At 41.6% G+C, this 27,898-nt stretch overlaps 1 protein-coding gene across 1 annotated transcript in view; it reads right to left on the bottom strand.

The window, feature by feature from the left end:
* LOC142208686 (protein MTSS 1-like) overlaps nt 1–27,898 on the bottom strand; it is a 103,340-nt gene that overhangs the window by 33,503 nt on the left and 41,939 nt on the right. Inside the window, exons 3-5 of the mRNA XM_075277334.1 lie at nt 24,554–24,627; nt 6,102–6,186; nt 783–874 (exon numbers count right to left, since the gene is read on the bottom strand). Coding sequence (XP_075133435.1) covers nt 783–874; nt 6,102–6,186; nt 24,554–24,627 — 251 coding nt within the window. The remainder of the gene's footprint in view (nt 1–782; nt 875–6,101; nt 6,187–24,553; nt 24,628–27,898) is intronic.

Genomic DNA, 27,898 nt, shown 5'->3' with positions numbered 1-27,898 from the left:
TAATAGCAGCTTGTGAGTGGCGAACCCCAAAAATCGGGGACTGCACATGTACTTTCATTGCTTCTAATGAAAAAGTACATGTGCGTCCTAGGAAATAGCAGTAAACGCATGCACCTGAAGCATCTGGTGGCAGCACTTCTGTGTTATGCTTTGTGCTATATGACTTTAGTCTAGCCTTACAATTATTGCGGCCGCAAAATAATGTGGTGTATACGATCCAAACTCCCATTGAAATCAATGGGAGCGTTTACGGCGCGCAAACTCTCACATGCTGTATACGTGCCACATCACGCAGCACGTTACATCGTGTGAACGCACCCTTACTGACAGCGATGTGCAGAAAACAGCAGAACAGAATGGCTCCCAGATTACTGCCCATGCCTGTGAATCATCCTCTTCACTTCTGTAGCGTGAGAGGGGTGGAGGAGCTACCAGTATGTGCTCCCAATAACCCAATGCATCTGTCCACCGCTGCAGGACTGTGGCGGAGGCCATAACCAACAGGAATCCCATACAGACACAAAACTACCAGGGGTTATTAAATCCTGAACGATGGAGAACAGAAGAATTTAAATATTCATAACTATGCATAAGGGACGGGCTGAAGATAATTTAGTAATACCACCATAAGGAATCAAAACCTTCACAAAACTATACAAGTAAATGATCTCAAAGTAAACCTGTGACATAGGCAAATAGGAGGATATCACGCACACCCACAACATATCTACAGGGGCCAAATATTGTGACATTTTCCGAAATGTGAAATTGAGCTTTCCTACCTTTAGCGTGGTCCTTGTCGAGTTGGCTTGCAATTTTTTTCCACTCCTCAATTTTTCCTTCTAGGGGGTTTATTAAGCTGTCACTCAGGGCTCTGCAGAGAAGAGAAAGATCATTAAAAGAAAGTCAAAGAGCAAGAGGAGTCAACACTAAGCAGTGAGGCAGACTAGCCATTATCCAATTCTCAATTGGAAACCCCCGGGACACCAAAGTCACCAAAATCGTACCAGCTGAAAAGTTCACTAAAATCAGACAAAATGTGAAGTCATTCTGGACAACGGGATCATAGGAACCTTTCAATGGTCTGTGGGCAAGTCATTCATTAAAATAATCCTATCACGTTGTAAGCAGTATGTGAAGCTTTATATTTTACAATAAACACTTACCTATGCATGGGAACAGTATTGCATGCAACAAAATCCAACAAGTTAAAGGGGTTTTCAGGCTTATAAATTGATAACCTATACAAACAATAGGTCATCAATGAAAGATCGTCAAGGCCTGACATGCAAGTCCTCTAATGTCTGTACGGACGTCAGTGTTCCAGTGAGGGCTGCAGTCTCTTTAATACGCCATACATTTGTACTGCATCTGTGCTTGGTATTGCAGCTTGGCTCATAAACCTGACTGCAAATAGGACTGTGCATGGGACTGCACTGCGATTAGGCCATGTGACTAATGAACAGGAGGTCACATGGCCAGTGAAGCTTAAGCGCCGCTGCAGTTTCAAACAGCTGATCTGCAGATGTCCCACTCTCAAGAATCTTCAATTGATAGTCCATCCAAAAAATGCGTGCCCACCTCTGTGGTCGATCAGCGCTTGTTGTAGGCAGGCCATCTGCCTTTGAGTCGCTTTAGTGCAAAAAATAAAAATAAAAAATTTCCCCAACTGTGACGTGTGAAACAAGGCCTAGAGTTTTTTGTGCCGCACCCCCCAATCATATTTTTCAGCACGATCTAATATTTTGTATCCTCTCTTGTTCCCCAGACAGGACGTAAATCTTGTTAGCGATTATATTTGACCAGGGGCTCTTGAGTAAGATGACACTTACTATATTTGCTTAGAGCGGCTGGTTTGTACGACGACGTGTTGTAACAGACCCTTGAAAGTTGCCATCTCATCGCTGCACAGAATGAATAGGCACAGACACAAATACAACCATGACACTACAAGACATCACATTGCAACGTATAAAGAAAGAAATACTGTAAATAGCCAAGACGTTTTTAAGCGGCAATTTCCTCGAGGTCAGTCGACGCCAGAAGACTCCAAACAATTACTGGAGGACATGACATGAGGAGAACGTCTTTTAAGTGGGTAGAAACCGAAAGATTTATTGTGAGCTCAGAACGCTGCTCTTTACTGCCTCATCTATAAATAGCTGGAAGAACCTTATATATAAACTGCAGGGTTTGGAATTCTCTTTATAGGCCCTTTTACCATGAGATTTGTGTGGGGATGAAACATGGCCGTAATTGAGTTGGCCACCACAGCATACTATGCCCTTGCCCTACAGCAATAAAGCCACTTTCCATCGCTTTGTAGATTCATGGGAGGTCAGTTTATTTTATTTTATTTTTTTTTTAACAGACCCCATAGTTTCAACAAATTTTGCATAAATTACCGTATATACTCGAATATAAGCCGAGGCCCCTAATTTTACCACAAAAAACTGGCAAAACTTATTGACTCGAGTATAAGCCAAGGGGGGAAATGCAGCAGCTACTAGAAAATTTCAAAAATTAAAATGGTTGGAGTTTTTGGGTGCAGTAGTTGCTGGGTGCTGGGGAAGGGGAGGGGGTGTTTTGGTTGTCTGTCTGCCCCTTCCCTGAGCTTGAGGACTGGGTTTTTTCCCACTTGGAATTCAGCCTGGCTGAGTATAGGGGATCTGCAGTGCTCCTATTAACCCCTTCGTGACGGAACAGGAGCACTGCAGATACCCTATATTCAGTAGATATACATGTCTTGAATGGTTCTGGGGCAGTGTGGAAGAGAGTTTTACAGCAGATTCTCCTGCACTAACTGTGAGCATTGTACGGCAACTAGTTTCTACCCACCAACAGAGAGAGAAGCAAATCTAAAGAAATGAAATGATATTGGCATAGCGGAGGTCTCCTGAAACTATCAGTGGAATCCCACCCTGGGTATAACGTAGTCACTTGTGACAGACTAAGACTACAAAACATGGACCGAGACTTCATGGCATAGAACTAAAATATGCATTAACATACTGCAGGAAACCTTATATTTCCACTAGGCAGATTAGTCACTGAAGGGTTATTCTCTAAGACAGATTTCTTGTGGTTTGAGGCCATGACTGGACTGCCGGTGCTGAATGACGTGCAGACACTGACATCTTCTGTGCCTACTAATCATATGACAGTAGTCTCACATCATCATTGCCTTGTGAAGAGAGCTTATCTGGAATGTCATGACATCATCCAGACGTGGAGAAAACCACAACATTAACATGGAAACCTAAATGTACAGGCTTAAGGCGTCAAATAATTACCATTTATAACACATCAAAGGATATTTTCTATTGTGTCATTTCTGCTGCTCCGAAAGCACAATGCAGGCTGCTGTAAATGGTGGATTGCAATATGCAGATTTCACTTCCCCCAGCTGAACCAAAAATGCATGCACCTACACCAATTACGCTAGATTTACTCCTGCGCCAAGATCTCAGTCGTTTGGGTCTGCCAGGGGACGTGGACAACAAAGAGTGGGACCACTGTTTTAGTGTTTACACATGCACACTGGCGGACTCCATTGACTATAAAGGGGTCCACCAACTCAAAACATAGAGGTGGAAACAAATGTAGGTTTCCAAGTCGGGGTCTCCACAGCACAGATGTGAATTTGGTCTTCAACTGCAAGTTTGCTGGCAGCTAACGTGGCGATTTACAGTTGTAGCACAGTGGATTGGATTGAATAAATCCCACTTTGAACCTGCTGAACGTCATTTATTTCTGCAGATTTCAACTTTTGCCATGCAGGTGGGCTGCTGAGAAAAGTTTTTGCTGTGTGTGACCTTACCCTAAAGAGGTATGGGATGGGATGCTTATGCAGGTCATTCCTCTGTTGCTTAGGCCCAGATGGATGGGTCTGATCACCAGGGAGTCTCAAGCCATAGCAGGACACTTATTTTCCCACATCCTGCTGCAATCTCTTCCTTCCATTGAAAACAATGGTGGTATATATAGTGGATTCGCAAATGAAATCCTCCCCGAAATCCATGGCAAATTCTGCTATGTGAGCATACCCTTACTCTTAGGATAGGACACCAATATCATATTGGTGGGGTCTGACACCTGGGACCACCACAGATTCCCCAGGCCATGTGATCACTTCCTTCGGTGAAATAGTGAATGGAGTGGAGCTGCAATACCAATCTGGTATGACACCGTGCTTGGTAAGTGGCCAAGAGGTTGTAACACTTATCCTCATGCTGTGGTCTCTTCAAACACTTGTCACCTGATACAGATTGTCTATCTAATATTTTAGTCCTGAAAAACCTAGACAACTCCTGGACAGGTGTGGTCCGGTGTCTAGAAGAAAACACTTTTCTTCTAACCCTGTACAAACATTTAATACAGTTTTATTGCAGTTAGCACAAGCCATCATCCATCGTGTGATGTGTCTTCATGTTATCAAGATTACACACCCAAGAAATGATCAACATTTACTCACCTCACGCACTAAAAGTCAGTCTATCCAAGATAACAATCCAGACAAGGAAGGTTCCAGAAACTCTATAGGTGTGTATGTTGCATGAGAGATTGATACTGGAAACACCAATCTAATAATAGCATGTAGTGTCCCTACTTACTAATAGTGCATCTCCAGCCAAGGCCCGAAAACTAGTCACCGCCCTTAAAGTATTTACTATGCTAAAAATACTCATCGTATTCACGGATGTCTGTTCAATATTCTCAATATACAACTAAGGTTACGTTCACTCAGTTGTAGAGTCTGCTGAAAATCATCGGAGTACAAAGTCCTGCACAATCACATCTGCATCGGAAACCCGTTAGTTCTCAGACATAGTAACGGAATTGTAATGGACCTAGTAATACGTGAAATGGGTCAGACAGACACAGACTGTAGTATCGGTCATGTAATAGATACAGCACTTGGCGGTTCTGCTACAATGACAGCAGAGCAATGAAAACGACAAACCTAAGTGTGAACAGGGACTGTCTCTCCTGACTAAACCCCTTTCCAAATGCGGCTTGCAGTATCTAGATCTCATTGAAATGAATGGCAGTAATACGTAATACCATGTATACAATGTTGACTTGATGTCCTCCTCTATGATGTCCACTATTACATTGGTGGGTCCAGGAAACTAGGACCAAGGGCATAGCTATAGGGAGTGAAGTGGCAGCAGTTGTTACTAGGCCTTGGACCTTGAGGGGCTCCTAAAGGTCCCTCTGCCACATAAAATATGCCACTATTCTAAGTGCCGCAGAGAAGGAAGGGGCCCATTAAAGAGTCTGTATTGGAGCCTTCATGTTACGTCTCTGGCTGGGACACTCAACCCTTCTTGGTGAATGGGCAGACCTCTTCTACTCTATGAAGTCCAAGCTGAAGGCCAGCTCCTTCCCACTGCTCATGTCTTCTTCATTTACAATCAGGACTACATTCTAACTTCTGTTGGTTGCTTATTAGAAACCATCTACAACTCTTTGCTCCTTAACAAGAGTGCCAAGAATACTCAAAGTACAAAGAGAACTAGGAGAAGGCTTTTATGAGACGTGAGGTCCAGATACCTGAAAACTTTTAAACATTTTAGGACAAAAAGTTTTCAATTCTAGTTTTTCACAGACTTTATGGCACAGCAGGGTTCACTTACAGCTTCCTGAACTTTCTTCAACTTAAAGTTCTTAAGTCACAGGATATCTCATGTTTAGCAAGAGAATCCAGGCCTCCCGAATAACCCTCAGTGTGAATGCTATGTAAAGAAATGAGGACGCCAAGATCCACAAGAAAGGCTACTTGCTTAGCATTCTGTAGACATATGGAGGCAAGCATATAGACACTTGCATTGCTAAGTTTATATCCATACTAATTAAATGAATAAAGAGCCTATAAAATAAGAAACAGCTAACACAACATCAACGTGGGCAATAAAATTATATGTAAGGAATAAATAAATTCACCCAAGTAGCTGACTACAACTATTCAGGAGAAGCAGATGAACTCTCAGTCGCAGGGCTCCTGCGCTCCAGCACATGTGTGCACAACAGGGTAACACGATAGATAAGTAAGTAGAAAACAAGAGTACATTGGCATCTCGTAGATATAGGGCACTTACACTGTTAGGTGCTTCAGCCGAGACTCAATGTTCCTGTGTCTCATACACATCCTGGTCAATGCAGAACCTATTTCTTTTGTAGCTCCTGGAAGAAAGAAGAAAAATAATCAAGTTTTCCAAAGTTCTAGACCGGATAGGCAAATATATGAATCTTATCATACACTTACTGAATGTATATGTACCTAGAATTGTGTATTACAAAAAATAATTCCTTCCAATTGTTTTCTAGCTTTTGGTTTCCCAAGGAGGGCCCTATGGAACGGTCACTTTTACAGTAGAGATGGCAGTATGATCTATAGTACTCAACAAGAATTATGGAATGCTTTGGTGGTGCTTCTTAACCAAGATTAAGTTTTAATATGGATAGAGGTTACCACACTGCTGATTGACAGACTTATCCCTATGCACAGTACTGGGGAATAAACTGTCAACCTGCAGCCACTACCAAACATACAACTCTCACATTGCAACCGATTCGATCACATTTCCACATTGGTATGTCCACCACTACTTCATGTTATCCTCAGAGAGGCCACCACCAAGTTGGTGACAAATAAGGTTTAGGAGAGCTGTGGAGGGAGATGCAACAAAACTGGAGCAAAGAGGAGTAGTGATTAACGGCAACTAAAATGGCAGCAAAAGAGATGAAAACCTGATGGAAACGTCAAAGACTGACACCACAGAAAGACCACACATGCCATCTAATCTTATATTATTACTATTTTATCTTAGGACAGGCATGTGTTTATCCCCAGAATCCACTTACTGTAGATTTCCTAACTACATCTGCTGGAAATATGTTCCCAAACTCAGCTACTCTTTCTGATCTTTCCCCCAATAATTTTCCGATTGTGGTCCTTATTCTTGTGTTTGGATACCAGAAAATCGAAAGTTTTCCTAAAGTTTAGTTACTCTTTAATGGTTTCCATCATGGCCCCCCTTTCCCTTCTTTCTTTAAAGCCTCCCCAATTCCTCCACCATTTTTGTAGTCCTCCTTCCATCCCCCCTTCTTTTTTTATCTATGTATCTTTGTAGGTGAGGTCTCCAGAATTGGACACAGTATTCCAGATGTGGTATCACCAGCACCTGCCACGGGCAACTATTAGATTTCTACATCTCATCGAATGTACCAAATTGGGTTACTACTGATTCTGTATCTAGAAGATGTAATAAAGATCATTCCCAGAATTCTTTTCTAGATAAACCAGACTTTCTAGTAGTGACAATGCAAAGTTACACTGCGCCTATAGTGTATTGTATACTCGTATGACTTAACTTTAGCTATCATATGATAAATAACAGCATCCATCTTATACTAGATGAACTGGATTGGCAAGTTTAGTAGCTAAGGAGGAATGGGAATCTTTCCAGAGTCTCCTCAGCTGGTACCCTATATGTTAAAACCCCAATCATCTACCAGCAAACATTCCCATAGTCCGACATATAAAACACTGAGAAGATACACAATGGGGTTTTGTGCCTAGAAGCCTTCATGTAAAATAGCCTAAAATAAAAGCAGGCCACGATGAGCAAACAAACAATATAACAAATGGCTTGGCAGGGCAGCCCATAGTCAAATAGCCTGGGCGAGGGCCCAAACTCTGTCTGTTATTGTAATCTACCTGGGTGCATTGCACAACCAAATGAGAGTGTATGAGGAGCCATCCAAAATAAAGAGCACTTAATCCAGAAATCAATTTCATGTGCTGGCTAAATAAATCCCAGCAGAGACAGAGGTCAGAGCCTCACAATGTGCTCATTTGTCTTATGGATGGGATGGAGACTGGAGATCTCTAACCATGGGAACGGCGATGGTACCAACCACATGCTCTAACCTTCAGAGGATTACGTGGTCAGTGCGAAAAGAAGGATCAGAACTCTGGACTACAAGGCTTTAGAATAGAAAAAGAACCCGAGAGACTTCTAGATCCTAGGAATTCTGATAGAATCTAATAAAAGGTAATGTCTACTGCATCAGCCTCACAGTCCAAGATGTCTGTCGGTGCCGCTAGAGCCAAGTATACACATGAAAACTAATAACTTCCAGACATTGATTGCTCTATATTTATCCTACGTATGACTAGCTTTATATGGTCTGGAGGCCACGTGACATCTGCTGTTCATCATACATTACAGAGCTATAGCAGGAGGCCTCAGATTGCAACATAGATGGAGAATTGCTTACTGATGAAGGAGATTTTAAACTATGTCTCCCCACGATCCCTTGGATTGCTACACTCTCCAATATGGGAGGAACACAAAAATCTTTGTTCATCCAGATCTTACTAGTTCAGGCATAAAAAGGAAGCTAGGATAGTCAAACGAAGATTCCACCTAAAATTGAAAAGTCCTGCATGGAGAACTTCAATTTCAGTATAAAACCAGCAGAAATCTGACGGACCTCATAATAGTCTATGAGATGGGGTAGACGCTTTTTAAGTGGACTGGCTCTCAGTCGTTCAGGTCCCCATGCAGAACCAAACCTGGTATGAACCTAGTGTAAGACACACCAGCAAAGTAAAAGACCATATGTATACGACCTTGGTTTTGCCATTAAAGAGGAGGTCTGCAAAGTTCAGACCCTTGGCGAGGAAAGATCATCATGGGAAAGATGTGCCTGTAACCAGTTCTGAAATGGCCAATGACATATCTCATCTGGTGCGATCACTCTGAGCATTTTGATGTTCTGTTTATCCAAACCCGTTTAGCTATTCCAAAGATATAAGCCCTTGTAGTGTTGACGCAAATTAGGTTATACTACCAATGTTCGCAGTAACACTAGACGACATACAACACACAGAGACCCCAACCCAGATAGTCACAGTGTTACTGCCCACTTGGCTTCTATATCCTAATTGGCATTAACTCTATAAGGGCTTATATCTTTGGAATGGCTGAACGGATTTGGATAAACAAAATACAAAACTTCTCAAATGATATATGTCATTGGGCTTTTCAGACCTGGTGACTGGTTCTCAGTACATGAATGGCTATCTGTAATGTACATACAGGCAGTGTCCACCACCACCAAAATGATATGGTGTTTTACCAATGGAGCTCACCAAGATGTCCACAGAACCTGCAGTAACTGTTTCCCTAGGCACATCCAGAGGCTGGTACGTCCATACAACCCTCTGTGTGGATGATCATATATAAACAGCAGCGGTACAAGATATCTCAGCCAAGAACTGAATATCAGAACTTACTGGATTTTTTTTTATCGGATCATGGCTCAACTTTCTATGCAGAGTTCAGTTAAAATTGGTTTAAAAATTTAAATTTTTAAGTGACTTTTTGGGCAGCAGAAGTAATCCGAGAGGTGTTTGCGAGGAGTCACTGCTTCTTACAGCATCCTCCTTACAACTATTCCGTTAAACAGTTATTCAGGTACAAATAAAACAGGCTCTGTGTGTGAATCACGCTCAACCGCCAACATTTCCATGAATAAATAGAGGGAAATTCCAGTCTGGTATATTCTGTTCCGAGTATTACTGAAGTTATGTTTTTGAGCTGCGTGCACACGTTCCAGGTCTACAAGCTATTTTTATAGTGAAAATTAGAGAAACAGGGAGATCCTACAGGATGTATATATGTATACATAGAAACATAGGCAAGCGCTGGATATCCATCTACACCACCATTATTATTGACAAGATCTGTAAAGCACTATGGAATATGATGGCGATAAATAAAAAAAAAAAATTCTATAATATTTTTATATGACATAGAGAACATGAATAACAATGAGTATATGGAGACTAAATTTACCTATATGCCAATTTTCTGTATGTGTACGAGTGCAATCTTTAACCCAACTACCCCACCTCCTCTTCAGCAGGGGGTTAACCTGGATATTCTGCGAAATTTATACAAGACCGTTTGTTCAGGATCATGTAGATAATATTGCAGACCGAGAACCAGTAGCGGCAACTATGGTATATAAGATCTTTGGAGGAACGAGGGAGTTGCCATTGTTTCAAAGAGCGATTTTGCAAATATACAAAAACAGCAATATTTTGGCAACGTAGGCACAAAGGGAAAAACACTATTCGATTCAGGTGACCCTACCCCAGGGGTAGGGAACCTTGGCTCTCCAGCTGTTGCAAAACTACAACTCCCAGCATGCATACTTGCTCTGCTGTTCTTGGAACTCCCATGGAAGTGAATGAAGCATGCTGGGAGTTGTAGTTTTACAGCAGCTGGAGTGCCGAAGGTTCCCTACCCCTGACTTCATCTATGTGCAGGGTCTAAACCTAGAAGAGAATGATAAAACGTAAACAAGAGATATAGTTGCCCATTGATACGCAGTCTGCATAAACGGTCTTGTATAAATCCTGCACAGAATGTGATTTATCTTCCTGTTGATACGTTCCAGTAGGCGGCAAAGATTTGTGATTTATTTCGTCCTAAAGTAGACACGGGAGGCTCCTGCTACAGCCAGTCCTCTTACACCCATACATGGGAAAGCGAGAAGAAGAGGAGAGGGACATAAAAAGAATATTTCTTAAAAAAAAAAAAAAAAATTATGGGAGGGATATGCAAATCTGTCTTCCATGATGTAATTAGGAAGACAGTGCCTCAGTCATACAGTCCAATAGAGGGCGCTCCCTTAGGATATGCAAATCTGTCTTCCATGGTGGAATTAGGAAGACAGAGCCTCAGTCATGCAGCCCAATAGAGGGCGCTCCCTTTAACATCATGCCTGACCTTCCCAGAGGCCTTTGCTGCAATGATGTGTTATTTTACCAAGTACAGTCTCTCAGCCGAGGACAGCTGTTTCGATCTGATTGGATCTCTTCAGCCCGGCGCAGAGAAGACTGACTTAGCAGAGGTGAGAGGCTTCTAGACAGGGTTAGGGTGCATTCACACTGAGTAAACGCTAGCTTATTTTGTAGAGTAAAATCACACTTGTAAATTTTGCTATCCCATTGACTTCAATGACATTTTACAGGCGTATTTTTACAGGCGTATTTTTTACAGGTGTATTTTTTACAGGCGTATTTTTACACTTGTAAAAAAATATCATTGAAGTCAATGGGATAGCAAAATTTACAAGTGTAATTTTACTCTACAAAATAAACTAGCGTTTACTCAGTGTGAATGCACCCTTCAGGTGATATCGTCACTCCTTAGGAAGAGACCACCATTTAGGTGTGTGGAGTCTTATTAAGCCATTTTGCGTTCCACTGTGCAAAGGAACATGGGAAGAATATGCAAATCTGTCTTCCATGATGTAATTAGGAAGATAGTGACTCAGTCATTAACTATATATATATATATATATATATATATATATATATATATATATATACATACACACACACATACATATATATATATTTTTTTTTTACTTTTTTAAGTGTAATATGAGACAATATAGGAACGGAGAGGAAGTGCTGGGATATTTTTGTGCATTTTCAATGTTTAGTGAACCTTTACGTACACTGCTTCATTGTGACAGATACAATATCCCACCAGGTACAGCCAGTAACAACCTTCTTCGCTACCGAATAAGCTATACCCGACAGAGAACAGGTTGCAAGATTTCAGCTGTAAATCAAAGCTCTAACCAGGATATTGCATAATAAATGACTCCATAGTCCACAAAAGGTACTTATATCACAGGCTTACTCATCTGCCAGGCCTGCAGAACCTGCCGGGACTTGTACAATTCATGACTGGTCTTTTTCAAGATAACACAGGTAGATTGACATCATTTGCCTGCACATTCACAATAGGTGATCCTTATATTTCTCAAAGAAATTCTTAAAGAGAACCTGTCACCACATCTATATCTATATCAATAAATATTATAATTTCCCATGGAATGACTATTCCGCAGTATCTCACTGTTGTACCATTCACCGGCTATTCCTAGAATTAGACAACTGGGTGTTACCACTACCCTTGACAAAGGGGTGTGTCCCTAGAAAGTCAACCACTGATTGGACAGATTGAGATTGTGCAGGGACACAACCTCGCTGGAATTATAAAACATCAATTTATTCATCCACGAATAAGAGAGGAACGTCAGAATGCAGAGTTCTAAGAAAAGACGTTCCGGGGTTCTTATTTGGAGTATATTCTCCGTTGTAGACTGACAGCAGGAATGAGTGCTATGTGCTGGCCGTACACACGTTACTGGAGAGGATGTTACACACTTCTCTCTCTGTAAATATTTCACTAGCCTGTTAATCCTGACACTAGGATGGAAGAACGTTGAGTAGGTGTAAAATAAGACAAGTCCTTCACAGACATAGCACATCTTCTACTGTGCTGGTCTAGTACACAATGTCTTACTGGGACCAAAACAGTTCTTAATGGATATAAATTGTATAAGTGTTAAACTCCTAAAACCGCATCTGCATCATAATACAGACACAGGAGGAGATCAATGAGATCCTAGCATCTGCATATTCTATTTTATCTGTCACCATTGCAATGTATATATATTTGTATATATATTGCATCACACATTCTGAATGATGTCACCTTTAACCCGCCAGCCACACCTCCAGCTACTGTATTACGTACAACATCTTACTTTTCCAGCTGATGGGTTACTCACAGTCTTTGCTGTGCTCTTCATTCTGGCTGCCCCAGATCTCTGCTTCCTCTTCCTGTGCATGGCCTTAGGGTATGGGCACACTCTCTAGCAGTCTCTTAAACATCCAGCCTGTGCACCTGTCTACAGTGCCCTAGCCAAGCCCCAACATAGGAAGTCATCTGTGCAATAGGTTCCTAGCTTTCTAGTTCCTGAGAAGATGTACTTGTTCCAGTGTCCTTTTTTACCTGTGTTTGACCTCTCCTTGTTACCCAAAACCGGCCTTGTTGTGCCTTGTCCCCTGATTGAAATGCCATACTATTCTGCGCCGCCAACCCTGACATCTGTCTGGATAACGGTTACGCACAAACTCTGCCTGCCATGACCTTGAACATCTATTGGCCATCTCTCTGCCTCTTCATTCATTGTTATGGGCACTGGTGCCTTCTCTCTCCTTGGTTTTTTAACAGTGACTACTTCTAAGAGATCCCCCTTCAGCAAAGACCTGACTCCAGCCCTCTAGAAGACTAAGCATAGCTGCGGTTTTACTCCCTGACTAGCCTTGGATGAATGGGACTGATCAGCAGTATGTCTTGCTTAGTGGGTTCTGCGTCTGAATCAGCAGCCAGATGGAACAGGGTGGAATTTGGAGCAGATTTTGAGACAAAATGTAACAATTCACATCCGCCTGGTTATCACATTCATTACAATTGTCTATAACTTATGCTCATGACATGACTATTATACAACACTTTTTTTGTTACTTTGCCCCACTGATTCGGGCTGAAAGGTCGTACACATGGGTGTATTACGGAGTCCTTTATTTTCCGCCTTACTCTGGAGCGCTGCCTCAATCTTCATTACATGTATCCATAGATATAGACACGTAGATACATTTTTTTACTAGATAGGAAATGAGCAATTGCCTGATGCTTGAGGGCATGTGACTTATCTTTACTTCCACTCACCACAAAAGATAATACACTTAAAGCATATTTCTGACTATTTATTAAAAGGACCTTGTAGAGACTTGTCTTGGTGTGCACGTCCTTCCATATTATATCTGGAACATATACCAGATGGAGGGAGGAAAGGGCAAAGAGCAAGGAAGTTTGTGGATAGACCTATTTATAGGAAACTGCCTAAATCCCATTCACTGCACTGACACTGTACAATACAGTGTGTTAGCTGGTGCCACGCAGTATGCAGTGTACGAATGGTTATTGCTATGAACCATATACACACCCAATTGCTGAAGATCCCACAGTGGTGCCCCTGTAATCTGATTATGGGGAACCAGTCTAATAAAGAGGCGTTGTACGAAGCAGACAATCCCTTTAACCCAGGCTGAGATGTGGCCTTTCACATCACATGATAATAAAATTTGATGTTATCATAGTAACAGATGCAGAAATGATTAAAAACAGATACAAGACGGTGTTTATTCCGAGCATCAGTCCGCACATGTAGAAGGAGGACACTTCCGGGATGCTTTGCTGGCCAGACTCACCGCAATGGAAACCGTCCATTTTAATACTGAAGAAAATCTCTCTGCACTTTTTAGTGATGCTTTTCCACCATGACAAACTAGACAAATATTTTCTTACTAGTTTGGCTTCGGCCACAAGTCAGATTATCTTGACTAAGTTTGCACTATATAATTGTATGGAAATATTCCGTTTTACGCTGAAGGGAGGGAAGAAATCTAAAAAGTTATTTATATAACAAGCTAAGGCTTCATTCAGACCACATTTAGCAGATCCGTTTAATGGATGGAATAAATGGAGGCAAAAAACGGATGCAAATGAATGGCTGTTTGCATAGAGCGCAACGTTAAAAAGAAAAACTGGGGAGTCTGTCCATTTTTGTGGACGGAAAAAAAAAAAAATGCTACATTTTTGTGTCCGTCCATAAAAAAACGGACAGAAACAGAAGTAAAACAATGGGCAAACTTTTGTATTGGTGTTCTTTCCTCTTTTTTTTTTTTTTGCATCTGTTTTCTTCTATCCATCAAATAAATCTGCTAAACGTGATCCAAATGGAATACGTTTTTTTACACCGGTTTAACGGACGTAAAAATGGATACAAACAGATGGCTGTTTGTTTATGTTAGACATCAATGGTTAAAAAAAACAAATCCGTTGCTGTATGTCCCAAAAAATAGGCAGGAACAGATTTTGGTTTTTTTACAGTGTGGACAACCATCAGTTTGCGTTCACTTTTGCATCCATTAAATGGATGCAAAAAACGTGATCTGAAAATAGCAATAAAAGGGATCTCCGCTTTGGACAACTATTTTTTCAGAAGGGTCTCCCATATGATGTCCTAATGAAATGTAAAGTAGTCTCCACACCACAAGTCTGGATCCAGCAATATTAAATCATAGAGGACATGGTCTTCCCGCTGCAATATTTCGTGGATTTATTAAGCTGTCCGATACCAGACGGGCAGGTAGTTCTCTTCAGGCCTGTGACCGGTTTTTAAGACTTCAGAAAGTATGCTCAGAATCCAAAAAACATCATATGCAAGTCACATGCAGGAATGCTATCATGTTAAAAGTCAAACATCACAGCCCCTTTGCTCCAGTAAAGCTAATAAGTAACACGCAGGCAGGTCATATGCACATAACTGAGCTTCTGGAGCAATAAATCACACAGAAAGCGGCCTCCTCCAGAATTTCATTGTGGGTGGATTCATGCTTTTAACCTGGAGCATCAACAGTTTAACACCTGGGATTAAAGGGGTTTGTCAGAGATCAATGGCGGTTTCACCTACGGACCCTCACTGATCGGCACGATGAAGCAGCCCCAGAGCATGATGAGAGCTGCATCCTCTTCATAATGGCTTGTGTGCTTGTCTTGCACCATGGATCATCCCTTTTACTGAAACGGAAGTTTTGTGTGACATCTATTCCACCAAAACTGTATAATAAACGCACGAAATGGAGTCGTCTTCCTCTGTCAAGTGGTAAAATTTATTTTCTGACATACAGGGTTTAAATCACACTATCCTACCCTGCTGATAAATTCAGGTTTGGCATACCCAGTGCCCGCTAGTTTGTCCACCACTGAGCAACACAGGTCCGAGTCGATGGGTAGGTAAAGAAGGTGGTACCTATGGATCCACTGGAAAGGGAATGGTCTATATAAAATGATCGCTATGATGCTGGAATTAAAAGGGTTATAGACTTGGTAATATTGATGGCCTATCCTGGAAGTCTATGACACAGTGTTGTAGTACATAAAGCCACTGCTATACTGTATGGCCAATGTGACTCTCAGCATGTAAACATTACTGGAGGACCATGAAGTATGATCCTCACAAGTCTAATATTAATGGTCTCTCCTAAGGGTAGGCCATTGATATTAAAGATTGGATAACCCCTTTTAAAGAGAACAAATGTCTGACCACTGGAAGAACGTGAGCCCTTGAGTGCCTCAAGTGAATAGAACAATGGTGCTCAGTCATCACTCCATTCAATTCTATAGGGAGTCCAACATTACTCCATTCACAAAGGGGCTCATGTGAATAGGGAGAAAGCATCATGCTTAAGGCATCAAGAGCACTTGACCCACCCAAGACACCTTAAAGACGCCACTCTTTAAAGTGCACCTGTCTCAAAATTCTAGAATGCAGAGTGATAAAATAAACTTGTCCAAAATAGGAAATCATGCTAATAAAAGCAGGGCCGTCCTGAAACATCTTGGTTATAGATCTAGCCTGCAGCATATAAAAACATCAGGAGCCGGGTGTCATACGTTGCAGTGGTGCACCTTAACAAATAGCCCGAGTGTCCCGTATTAAATGAATGGCTGTGTTTGAATTACAGGGTCAGATCTCTTAGTCACCTTTTACCGCTCGGAAGGGCTTGGAATGATAAACAGATGACTAGGCCCCTTGTGCTATAAATTGCCACGTGTTGTGAATTCTAGAAGAACAGAAAATACATGGAAACAGAATGCGGTGGGACACCCATACCAAATTTCATATGCTGCATTCCTTGGAAAAAAGACATTTTGTACATTTCCTAAGACAAGTGAACGGCTCCAAGAAAAAGCACATTTATATGCAGACTGGTTGTGATGCCTGAACTTCAGAGAATGTGCTGGAGTGATTACATATGGGGGCAGGGGGTCAGTCTCGCCACCTGCCTACTAATTTTAGGTCCTAAACACACAGTGCTTATGGGTGAGAAAAACGGCCATCATTGGCTCTTATGGAAAGGCCACAGTTAATGCGGGTTTGGATACTAAGGGAAACATTCTTCTCCTCGGCAGATGTTAGGCCACAATTCTTGAACTGGCCTTCCGCTCCGTGTTATTGCACATTATTTACCAGGGCAATCTGAGAACGGGAGGCCTAAACCTCAAAGGAAAACCAAAGCCACCCATTAACCAATAGACCAAACAAAAAAATTGGGTTCTCTGTAAGGGCTATGAAAACCAAACAAGGGCTGAAAAAAACATTCACAAAATGTGCTAAGCCATGCTTTTACCAGTCACTGTTGCCAATGTGCCAAACTTCTGGGGACTCACAAAGTTCCCATTAGATCATGAAATGTGACATTACTATAAATGCAAAAAATAACAGCAAATATATACCGTCGTTTTTTGGTTTTTTTATACATGCGCATCCCATGCCTAATACCTCCGTCTCAGGGGCTGTACGATCTACTATTTTTTCACAGCTCGACTCAGACCCCAAATACAGCTCAGACTCCTACATAAAAGCCTGACTGCTATGGTTAGACCGAAGCAGCAAAGATAGTGATTGTGATACTGAAGCGAACAGTATACAAAACATAGAGGCTTCAATGCACCGAGACAAAAAAAATCCACACAAAATCCTCAGATGACATCCAATAACTGTATAATATTCAATAAGAAATCCCTTTAATTTGAGTCGGGATCTTTTTTTTTTTTACATCAGGGCGCCAATAATGGTAGTGGCCATATGCGATAGACAGCTTTATCATCACTGCAGTGTTGGCATCTCTGCATCGATGACATATTGACCATAAGGCTTCATGCATGTATGTGTAACGTGTAAAGATGAAGTATATCGATCTGCTCCGCTCCCCCTACTCTATATAACATGCTGCGACTATCAGACCGTGACCGGTTCCCTTTAAACAATCTTGTACGTTGCACTGGGTACACGTGCAATGACTGATTGCTATGGGCAACCTCTTCACTTACATACACGAGGCCTAGTAACTTCAGCGTCCCATGACAGCAGTAGCTAATAAAATGTTGCGCTCAGTCACGAGGCGCTGGAAATGGTAAAGAAACAGATGCGAGGAGTCATCTTGCGTAATCTGCCTTTACCCTAAACACATGGTTCTTGAAAAGACGCCTCAGCTATTTTCTGACTGGATTAAAAAAAAAATACTGACTGGATGAAAACCAGTAGTCACACATTACTCTGCTACATGTCAGGAGATAAGCGCTAACATGTCCATCACTGCTCGACAAATGTATGGACTGGGTTTCCAGAACAACATTATTCTAGCTTATTTATAAACCGCCACATTACTCGCCAGCTCTGTATAATATATTGTATTCTGACGCGTGCGCTGGTCACGTAGGAGACGCAATCTATCTGGGCATCAAACTGATGTATACAAAAAGCTATATAGGTAGGAAATAGTTAAAGGGCTTCTTCCCCCTAGGAATAAGAGGGATGGATGGAACTCCCAATAGTTATTACAAAACGGAGTCTCGCGTTCCGATTTGATAGTTGTATGAGGCTAAAGCACAATACAATGTGAATGAGGTTTAACAAAACCCAATACATACACTGAAGAAAAAGTAGGGATGGATTTGAGGACAACGTGCACATGCAAAGTTGTGGATGTTTTCTGCAGGTTACGCTAGGCTCACACCAACGTTGGGGTTTCTGTTCTTTGGGACCACCGGCAACCCAAAAAATAAAAAAAAAAACTCAACCTGCTTCGAAGTCCCCGAACTCTGCAAAAGTATATTCTGCGCCTAGCATCCGGCTGAAAAGGAAATAATTTGGCAGACCATTATCTCCACCCACACGTCCTTTTCAGTTAGATGCTATAAAAGGGACGCTACCCCAAACACGCTGGTTTTGGGAGCAGTAAAGTGGGCACCCTCTGTGGGTATCTCATAGATGACCTTACTAATTTATCACACGACTTTAGGCGTCAGGTTATTTGTTACTAACACTACCCAGCAGCACCAACCAACTATGATTAAATGTTTCATTGAAAATATTCGTAACCACAACTTAAATAGGATTTAACAGATTTTCGGGTGGCATGAGCCCACACAAAGTAACCAAAGCAACCATGTATTATGAAAACACTGCTATTACATAGGAACCACAGCGGGGATCGTCGCTCACCGGGCTCCACCACATCCTGCTGTGCAGTATGTGTCATCTTCAAGAATCTGTCATTGTGTCAGGCGAAGATAATACTTTCTAACCCAACTTTACAAAGGACTCTGTCCTCGCTACCTGGCAACTAGACGCTTGTTTTTAATAGGTTGGCTAGCTAAAACGGACCGTGGAAGCGGGACTTTCTGCCATGCAGTGTTTTAGTATCAAGAAGGGGATTTATCATCACTAATTTCACTACTAAACCCCTTCAATGCTGTTGTAGGGGGTCGATCCTCGCATTTTGCAAACCCACCTTTTTTTTTTTTCAAAGTGCATACTTGTTGTAGAAAAAGTCTAGCTTGGTGCGCCATGGGTGAGACTGCGTCTGCCAGAGCACCTATTTATGCCGCACATCTAGGTCTGTTGATCTTCTTTTGTCAGGGAGTCGCTGACCACATTTGAAAATGGGTGCTTTGGCAGGAGTATCCACGCCTCGAGTGCACTGAACACCTGTATATCAATTAAAAGGGGATTTTCTCGGCAGCAAAGCTGCAGCTTGTCTCAAAATATATTCTTATTATCTCACCAACAGCATTCATGTGTATTAGAAGTTATGTTGGTGGTGGTAGACTCATGTTGCGGTTTATGGGTTTTTCGTGCACGACAAAAAAGCCACAAAGAAAAAAAAGTAAGACTGCTTTCAGAAATAGAAATGATAATAGATTATGTTTTCAATTAACAAAATAAAGTGAATGAAAAAACGAGAAATCTAATCCCATCAATATTTGGTGTGACCTTTGCCCTTTGGAAGGAGAGTCCAGTAAGTGCTGATATGGCCCCCACAAAGTCCTAATTTCAAAATCATCCAGTCTGTCTGGGATTACACAAAGAGACAGATGGATTGGAGCAAGCCTATAAACCTGTGCGTAGTTCTCAAAGGTGTCCGGAACAACTTCCCTGCCGAGTTTCTACAAAAACTTCCTGCAAGTGTACCAAGAAGTAGTGATGGAAGGGAAAGAGCAAAAATCACATCAAATACTTATGGGATTTAGATCCCCCACATTTTCTTAATTTTGTTCATTGACAAAAATAAACTATTAATTAACTATTTCTCAAAGCATTCTCACTTTGCAGGGTTTTTCACATACATGCGTAAAACATATGCACGACACAATATTAGCAGACATATGGGACTGTTGCCATTTGTTTTGCACAATTGTATCAACTTTTGATTTCTGTTGAGATCAAAGGGACCAATATCTTATTGGTCATAGCACAGGTACAGTCCAAAGGTACAATTCACATTATCTTGAGCTTTGCTCGCTTTACTGGAAATGGTCATATTAATATGTAATAATAAACCCAACCATGAGAACCAAGAGACTCTTCAGAGATGACCGCATCTTATAAAGGAGATGGCATAGATATCACAGCAGCAAGACAGCCAGAGGAAGTTATTAGCCATAGCCTGGAGCATGTGATTTTATCCATCCAGATAGAGGGTCACCTCACTTCCCCTTTAAGTGTTCATAGGGTTATCCACTTTCTAATATTGATGGCCTATCATTAGAATTGGTCAACAATATCAGACCTGGGAGGGCCTAACATCTTAACAGATCAGCTGCTCCAGGACTGCGGCTCCCAGTAATGTTTACATGCTGAGAACTACAGTCATGGCCAAAAGTTTTGAGAATGACACAAATCTTATATTTTCACATGATCTACTGCCCTCTGGTTTTTATGTGTGTTTGTCAGATGTTTTTAATCACATACAGAAATAGAATAGAGTAACAAAAGCTTATATTGACAGTTAGAATGAGTTAATGCAGCGTTGCAATATTTGCAGTGTTGACCCTTCTTCTTCAGGACCTCTGCAATTCTCCCTGGCATGCTCTCAATCAACTGCTGGACCAAATCCTGACTGATAGCAGTCCATTCTTGCACAATCAATGCTTGCATTTTGTCAGAATTTGTAGGTTTTTGTTTGTCCACCCGTCTCTTGATGATTGACCACAAGTTCTCAATGGGATTAAGATCTGGGGAGTTTCCAGGCCATGGACCCAAAATCTCTATGTTTTGTTCCCTGAGCCATTTCGTTATCACCTTTGCTTTATGGCAAGGTGCTCCATCATGCTGGAAAAGGCATTGTTGATGGCCAAACTGCTCTTGGACGGTTGGGAGAAGTTGATCTTGGAGGACATTCTGGTACCATTCTTTATTCATGGCTGTGTTTTTAGGCAAGACTGTGAGAGAGCCGATTCCCTTGGCTGAGAAGCAACCCCACACATGAATGGTTTCAGGATGCTTTACAGTTGGCATGAGACAAGACTGGTGGTAGCGCTCACCTCGTCTTCTCCGAATAAGCTGTTTTCCAGATGTCCCAAACAATCGAAAAGGGGATTCATCAGAGAAAATGACTTTACCCCAGTCCTCAGCAGTCCACTCCCTGTTTTGCAGAATATCAGTCTGTCCCTGATGTTTTTTCTGGAGAGAAGTGGCTTCTTTGCTGCCCTCCTTGAGGCCAGGCCTTGCTCCTAGAGTCTACGCCTCACAGTGCGTGCAGATGCACTCACACCTGCCTGCTGCCATTCCTCAGCAAGCTCTGCACTGCTGGTAGCCGATCCCGCAGCTGAAACACTTTTAAGAGACGGTCCTGGTGCTTGCTGGTCTTCCTTGGGCGCCCTGGAGCCTTTTTGCCAACAATGGAACCTCTCTCCTTGAAGTTCTTGATGATGCGATAAATTGTTGACTGAGGTGCAATCTTTCTAGCTGCGATACTCTTCCCTGTTAGGCCATTTTTGTGCAGTGCAATGATGACTGCATGTGTTTCTTTAGAGATAACCATGGTTAACAGAAGAGAAACAATGATGCCAAACATCAGCCTCCTTTTAACCCCTTAAGGACCCGGCCATTTTTTGGTTTCGCATTTTCGTTTTTCCCTCCTCACATTTCAAGAGCCATAACTTTTTCATTTTTCAGTTCACAGAGTCACATGATGGCTTATTGTTTGCGGGACAAATTGTACTTTGTAATGGCATCATTCAATATGCTGTGCAATGTACTGGGAAGCTGGAAAAAAATTCAGAATGAGGTGCAATTGGAGAAAAAATGCATTTGCGCCATTTTCTTATGGGTTTAATTTTTACAGCGTTCACTGTTTGGTACAAATGACATGTTACCTGTGTTCTACGTGTCAGTACGAACGCGGTGATACCAAATTTATATAGTATTTGAAATGTTTTGATACTTTTAAAAAAATTATAAACGTTGCAAAATAGAAAAAAATTTTTGTGTCATCATGTTCTAACACCTGTAACTTTTTCATATTTCCATGTATGGAGCTGGTTGTGGTGTATTTTTATGCGGGACAAGATGACGTTTCTATTGATACCATTTGGGGAAAGATCTGATGGTTTGATCACTTTTTATTCAATTTTTTATAGGAGGCAAAGTGTTGAAAAAAACGCTTTTTGGCTGTTTTTATTTTTTTTGCCGCTACGCCGTTCGCAGTACGGGATAAATGTTTTAATATTCTAATAGTTCGGGCATTTTGGAGCGCGGGGATACCTAATATGTTTATGTTTAATGTTCTTTAATTACTTTTATAGCTAATCTAGGGAAAGGGGGGGTGATTTGAACTTTTATATTTTTTTTATTTTTTTAATACTTTTAAAAACTTTTTTTTTTCTTCTGTTACATTTATGATCAGACCCCTTAGGTACCTTGAAACCTAGGGGGTCTGATCGCTCATACTATTCACTGCAATACTACAGTATTGCAGTGAATAGGAAAATCGCAGGACTTCTATTAGACGATGCCTCTGGCATCGTCTAATAGATCTAGTGCAGAGACAAGCCTGGAAGCCTTCAATAGGCTTCCGGCTGTCATAGCAACCAATCACCGCCCTCATGTGACGTTCAGGAGGGCGGCGATCGGCGAAACATGGCGGCGCCCATGCCGCCGGCGCCGTTTACACACTGCGGTCACGTTTGACCGCAGTGTGTAAAGGGTTAACAGCAGCGATCGGCTCGGGCACCGACCGCTGCTGTTATTGGCAGGTCCTGGCTGTATGATACAGCCGGCATCTGCCGTGTATGGAGCGAGCTCAGCGTGTGAGCTCGCTCCATACATCCCCATGCGACCCATGACGTACAGTTACGTCAAGGGTCGCTAAGGGGTTAAAGTGTCCAGTGGTGTCATTCTTACTTAATCATGGCAGATTGATCTCCAGCCCTGTCCTCATCAACACCCACACCTGTGTTAATGAAGCAATCACTGAAACAATGTTAGCTGGTCCTTTTAAGGCAGGGCTGCAATGATGTTGAAATGTGTTTTGGGGATAAAGTTAGTTTTCTAGGCAAATATTGACTTTGCAAATAATTGCTGTTAAGCTGACCACTCTTTATAACACTCTGGAGTATATGCAAATTGCCATTAGAAAAACTGAAGCAGTAGACTTTGTAAAAATTAATATTTGTATCATTCTCAAAACTTTTGGCCATGACTGTACACTGCTCACTTGCAATACTAAATGTAGTTGCAAAGGGTTTAAGTATTGCAGCACTGCTCCATAGGCTTCAATTGGGCAGCAGTGCAGTACCTAAAGCTGCCACTACACTCTGCACAGCTTCTGACACATACACATAACTTTGCATCGCTTTGTCTGCTGTTCTGGTACCTTGAAGAACATGCAGACGGCTAAAACACTGGAGACCAATGGTGCTCGACAAACCCCATTGACCATAATGGGATCAAATGGATGTCCGTTCTGTTAAAGTGAAACCTCCAGACGAAAAAGTCAGACCCATAGCGCTTTTTCATCCAGAGATTCTTGGAGGCACTGTGTGATGGGGACTCCAATGCAGATGTGAACGTAGAGTGAAATAGGTTACACTGCAATACCAAACGCAAACAATGAACTGGTTTTTGGAAAAACAAAAGGAAAATTCCTATAAGGATGCATAGTAAAGGATCCATAGTAAACAACCTGTTCTCCATTAGGTGTGTCCTGCATTGGTACAAGACACATCAAAGAGGACTGAAATGTTTACGTCAACCACATCAATGAAGTAGCCGAAGAACTTTGTTGTTTCTTGTCAGACTTAATGGGATGTAGATATATGGAGACAATACCAACATTGCTTGTTTTTTGCTGCTTGTAAGTAAACAATAAGAAATAATAAACCAATGGAGAGTGGTATGAACTTTATATAAGTTGATTGTTAGTCCTTCTTGAGTGGAAACCGAATGGAAACCTCATGGACCCCTTTATAGTCTATGGGGTCCACGGGTTTCCTAAGGTAACCACTTTTTTATGCGGATTAGTTTTTCATTCAGCGGGGTTCCCAAGTGCACCCCCTGAATGGAAACCCAAACACAGATGTGAACCTAGCCTAAATTAGCTAATAGTGACGGCCTCCGCCCCATTTACGTCATTACACGTTGCTGCTCATTGTTATGGGATCTAAGCTGCACCCCTAAAAATCGCATGACTTTATTTGTGGTAAACTACCCAGAAACACGTTGTATCTGCATGCAAGTAATACAGTAAAATATTTACCTCTGGTATTTATAGCCATATCTGCTATTTTCTGAAAAGCGTCCAAAAATGATCCAGTTACAATGGTCGTAGTCCTGAAATACATATAAAAAAAGAAGAAGGCAGCAGTCAGTATGTGCAAGAAATTATAAAGCAGACTGAATTCAAGAACTGGGCCAAGGAAGCAAAGGAAGGCCAAGATGAAACTTTCTGGCAAGGAAATGGACATTGCTTAATTTTCCAGAGACACAACAGAAAAATACATCTGGCTCGGAGCCACCTGGTTAAAATGACAGAGTTGCAAAGCGTTATATTGTAGGTTACAGACATTATCTGGAGGAATGTAATAGTTATTCCCATATCAGAAGCGATATATATATATATACATACATACATACACGCCATACATAACCCTGTACGTCTAGTAGCAGGTGACCAGATCTGAAGAAGATCACCTATTCTGCTAACATATCTGGAGAGAAGAAAAAAGGGTATGTTCACACTTCGTTAAATGAAATGGAAATTTCTCTTCATTTTCCGCCGCTGGAATTTTCGCACGGTCTAGCCACAACGGGATGCCGATGCAGGCCATCAGCGTTCCATCGCGGCATCCTGCTCCTGATCAGGCCTGGATGAATGGGCTTAATCAGGAGGTTGTCTTGAGCCGTGGATCCCGCAGCCGAATCAGCCACGGAATCCATAATAAGATCGAGTAGGACACGTCTTTTTTCCACATCCTGATGCGATCTCTGCCTCCCACTGAAAACAATGGAAGGCGGATTCCAGGAGGAATCCTCTCCGGATTCGGGGGCGGAATCCGCTCCTAAATCCAAGGCAAATTCCTCCATGTGAACTAACCCTTAGGGTCCATTCACACAGAGGAAGTTAGCGCTGATTCTGGCGCGGAATCTGCATCAGAATCAGCGCTGAAAAAAAAAAAGTCTCCCATTGATTTCAATGGGGTCCACGCAGAAAATGGAATCTACTGAAGTCAATGGAAGGCTCTTTTTTTTTTTCAGCGCTAATTCGCACGCTGATACCACGCCAGAATCAGCGCTAACTCCTCCGTGTGAATGGACCCTTAGAATCAGTTTATACAGAGTTTTTTGGATGCTGAAAAAAAAAATCTGCTTCAGAAATTGGGAAACAGTTTTTTCTTCCAGAACACCATTTCGGGGATGGAAAAATCTGCTCAAAAAAAAAGCTAGTTTTTTTTTTTTTTTTTTTTAAAAACAAACAAACAAACAAACAAAACAAAAAAAAACACATCCAAAAACTGCATCACGTTTTTTTTTCCCACCGCCCATTCATCTCTATGGGGTTTGCAAGGCGGAACACTTCCTGAAGACAGGTCATGATGATACATTAATGATACAATACATTAACTATGTGTGTATTTTTTTATTTTTTTTAATTTTGAGAATGGATTCCATTTATAGTAAACCTTATATTGGAATATTGGGACACAACCCTTGAGTAGACAGAGTGGGCGCACTTTTTTTTTTCCATACAGCTGAATATAAGGAAGACCATGACACTATCACATATAAATGTTACAGACTGTTTACTTTTCGAGTACTGTAGTTAAAATTTCTGGGCTGATCCCCAAAACTGGTGCAGTGACTCTTTAGAAATAAAATAAATATATGCACCCACTCATGTCCGTGTGTTATACTGGCTAGCACACTGGTAACGCGTGGGAGGTGTCACCCCATAAAAACGCAATGACATCCATGCTCTGAAATGTTCCAGTTAGGAGACAAACAAGTCCCCAGTCCTGCACCAAGTATGTCCTAACTGTCCAATCATTTACAGGGAAAGCATCTGGTCTTTCTCTGGGCCCGAGATTATAAGAATGTCACGGCGGGTGATAACGTTCTTAAAAAGTGATATATCAGTCACTACATGATATTACCATGGTGCTGCCAGATATACAAATATTACCGAAAATCAGTAAAACCAAAAACAGTCATTTATAGAAGTAGTAACACCAAGCAAAAAAACAAACCACATTTACATGGCAACAAGTCCTGATTTGGAATATACGGTATATCAGATTTTTTTTTTTTTACATAACCGCTCTACTTCTGACAGTCAGTTATGAGGTTTGTGTAAGAACCAAAAATGTGAGTAATTTCCCTTCATTCACTAAAAACTTTGTAACACATCGGATTTCACAGTCATATCTGCCATAGATCACATACTAATAAAGGGAACCTGTCATCAGGCTTGTTGCTCAACCACAGCCAGCGTGAAAACCCAACAAGGTCCCTCGAGACGGAACGCCATGTTTACTAGAAAACACAGTAACAGAATAGTCAGCCCAGTAAAGCATACTTCTGTCGAGAGGGAGACCGTCAGGATTTCATTCCACCCCAACTTTATGACAGGTTCCCTTTAGGGACAAACCTCATCATGGAGGTGTATTCTATATTTAACGGTTGATGTGCCAGAACTAATGCAGACCATACACACAACATAGCGGCCAACCAGCTATATTACCTGTGCATGGCTAGGGTTGGCAGTATTAAAGGGGGCCCCACAAATGCCAAATTCGCCCCTGTCTAAACATGACAACTCATTTGAGAACGCAAAGTGACCTAAAATTTAGGCTATGGGTATATGACGACTTATTCTGTACCATGTACTGCAAGAGAAGAACGTTCTCTTTAAGGGTAATTCCTTTTGTATAACAAAGTATCAAAATTGTAGATCCCTATATGGGGCTCACAATTGTATTGCATTGGAGAAAAAGTTGCGCAAGTTGATCAAGCAGTATGTATACGATGCTGATCTAGCGGTATGTATACGATGCTGATCTAGTCGTATGTATACGATGCAATGGTACATCTGTGCTGCGGGTTGACAAGGCACATACAGTGGTTGTCTAGGTCCACCCTTCTTTTACATAAATGTATACGTGAGCGGTGAAAGTCTGCGGTGATAGGAAGTTGTTCCCATGACAATATCTGCTGTTTATCCAATCGCCACTTCATCAAACAGTACATATACAATAGTCGCTTCAAAGAGTGATCCTCTCCAGGACACACACAGTCAGATAAAATAGATAAAACCAAGTCTTCCTCCCTCCGCCCTGTGCATTGAGAAAAGACATGCAATTTCTCAACCTAGGGTATGTTCACACTGCTGGAAAAAAACTTCCAAAATCAGCGTGTTATCCCCACTGTGTTTTAACTCAGATGTTAAATTCAGCAGCTTTTTGGGACTCAATGCTGATTTTTTCCTGTGCCAACTAGCTTTAAAAAGTTAGGGACCAATCACACTGAGCCACTGTGTTAAAAGGCACATTATTCCCCCCTCCCGCCTTTTAACAAAGGAACTTGCAACACGGAAAACCCAAATACT

Source organism: Leptodactylus fuscus, chromosome 6 (assembly GCF_031893055.1).
Source record: "Leptodactylus fuscus isolate aLepFus1 chromosome 6, aLepFus1.hap2, whole genome shotgun sequence".
Classification (NCBI taxonomy): Eukaryota; Metazoa; Chordata; class Amphibia; order Anura; family Leptodactylidae; genus Leptodactylus; species Leptodactylus fuscus.
The sequence above is the reverse complement of the archived record's forward strand: the minus strand, read 5'-3'. Positions and strand labels throughout refer to the sequence as shown.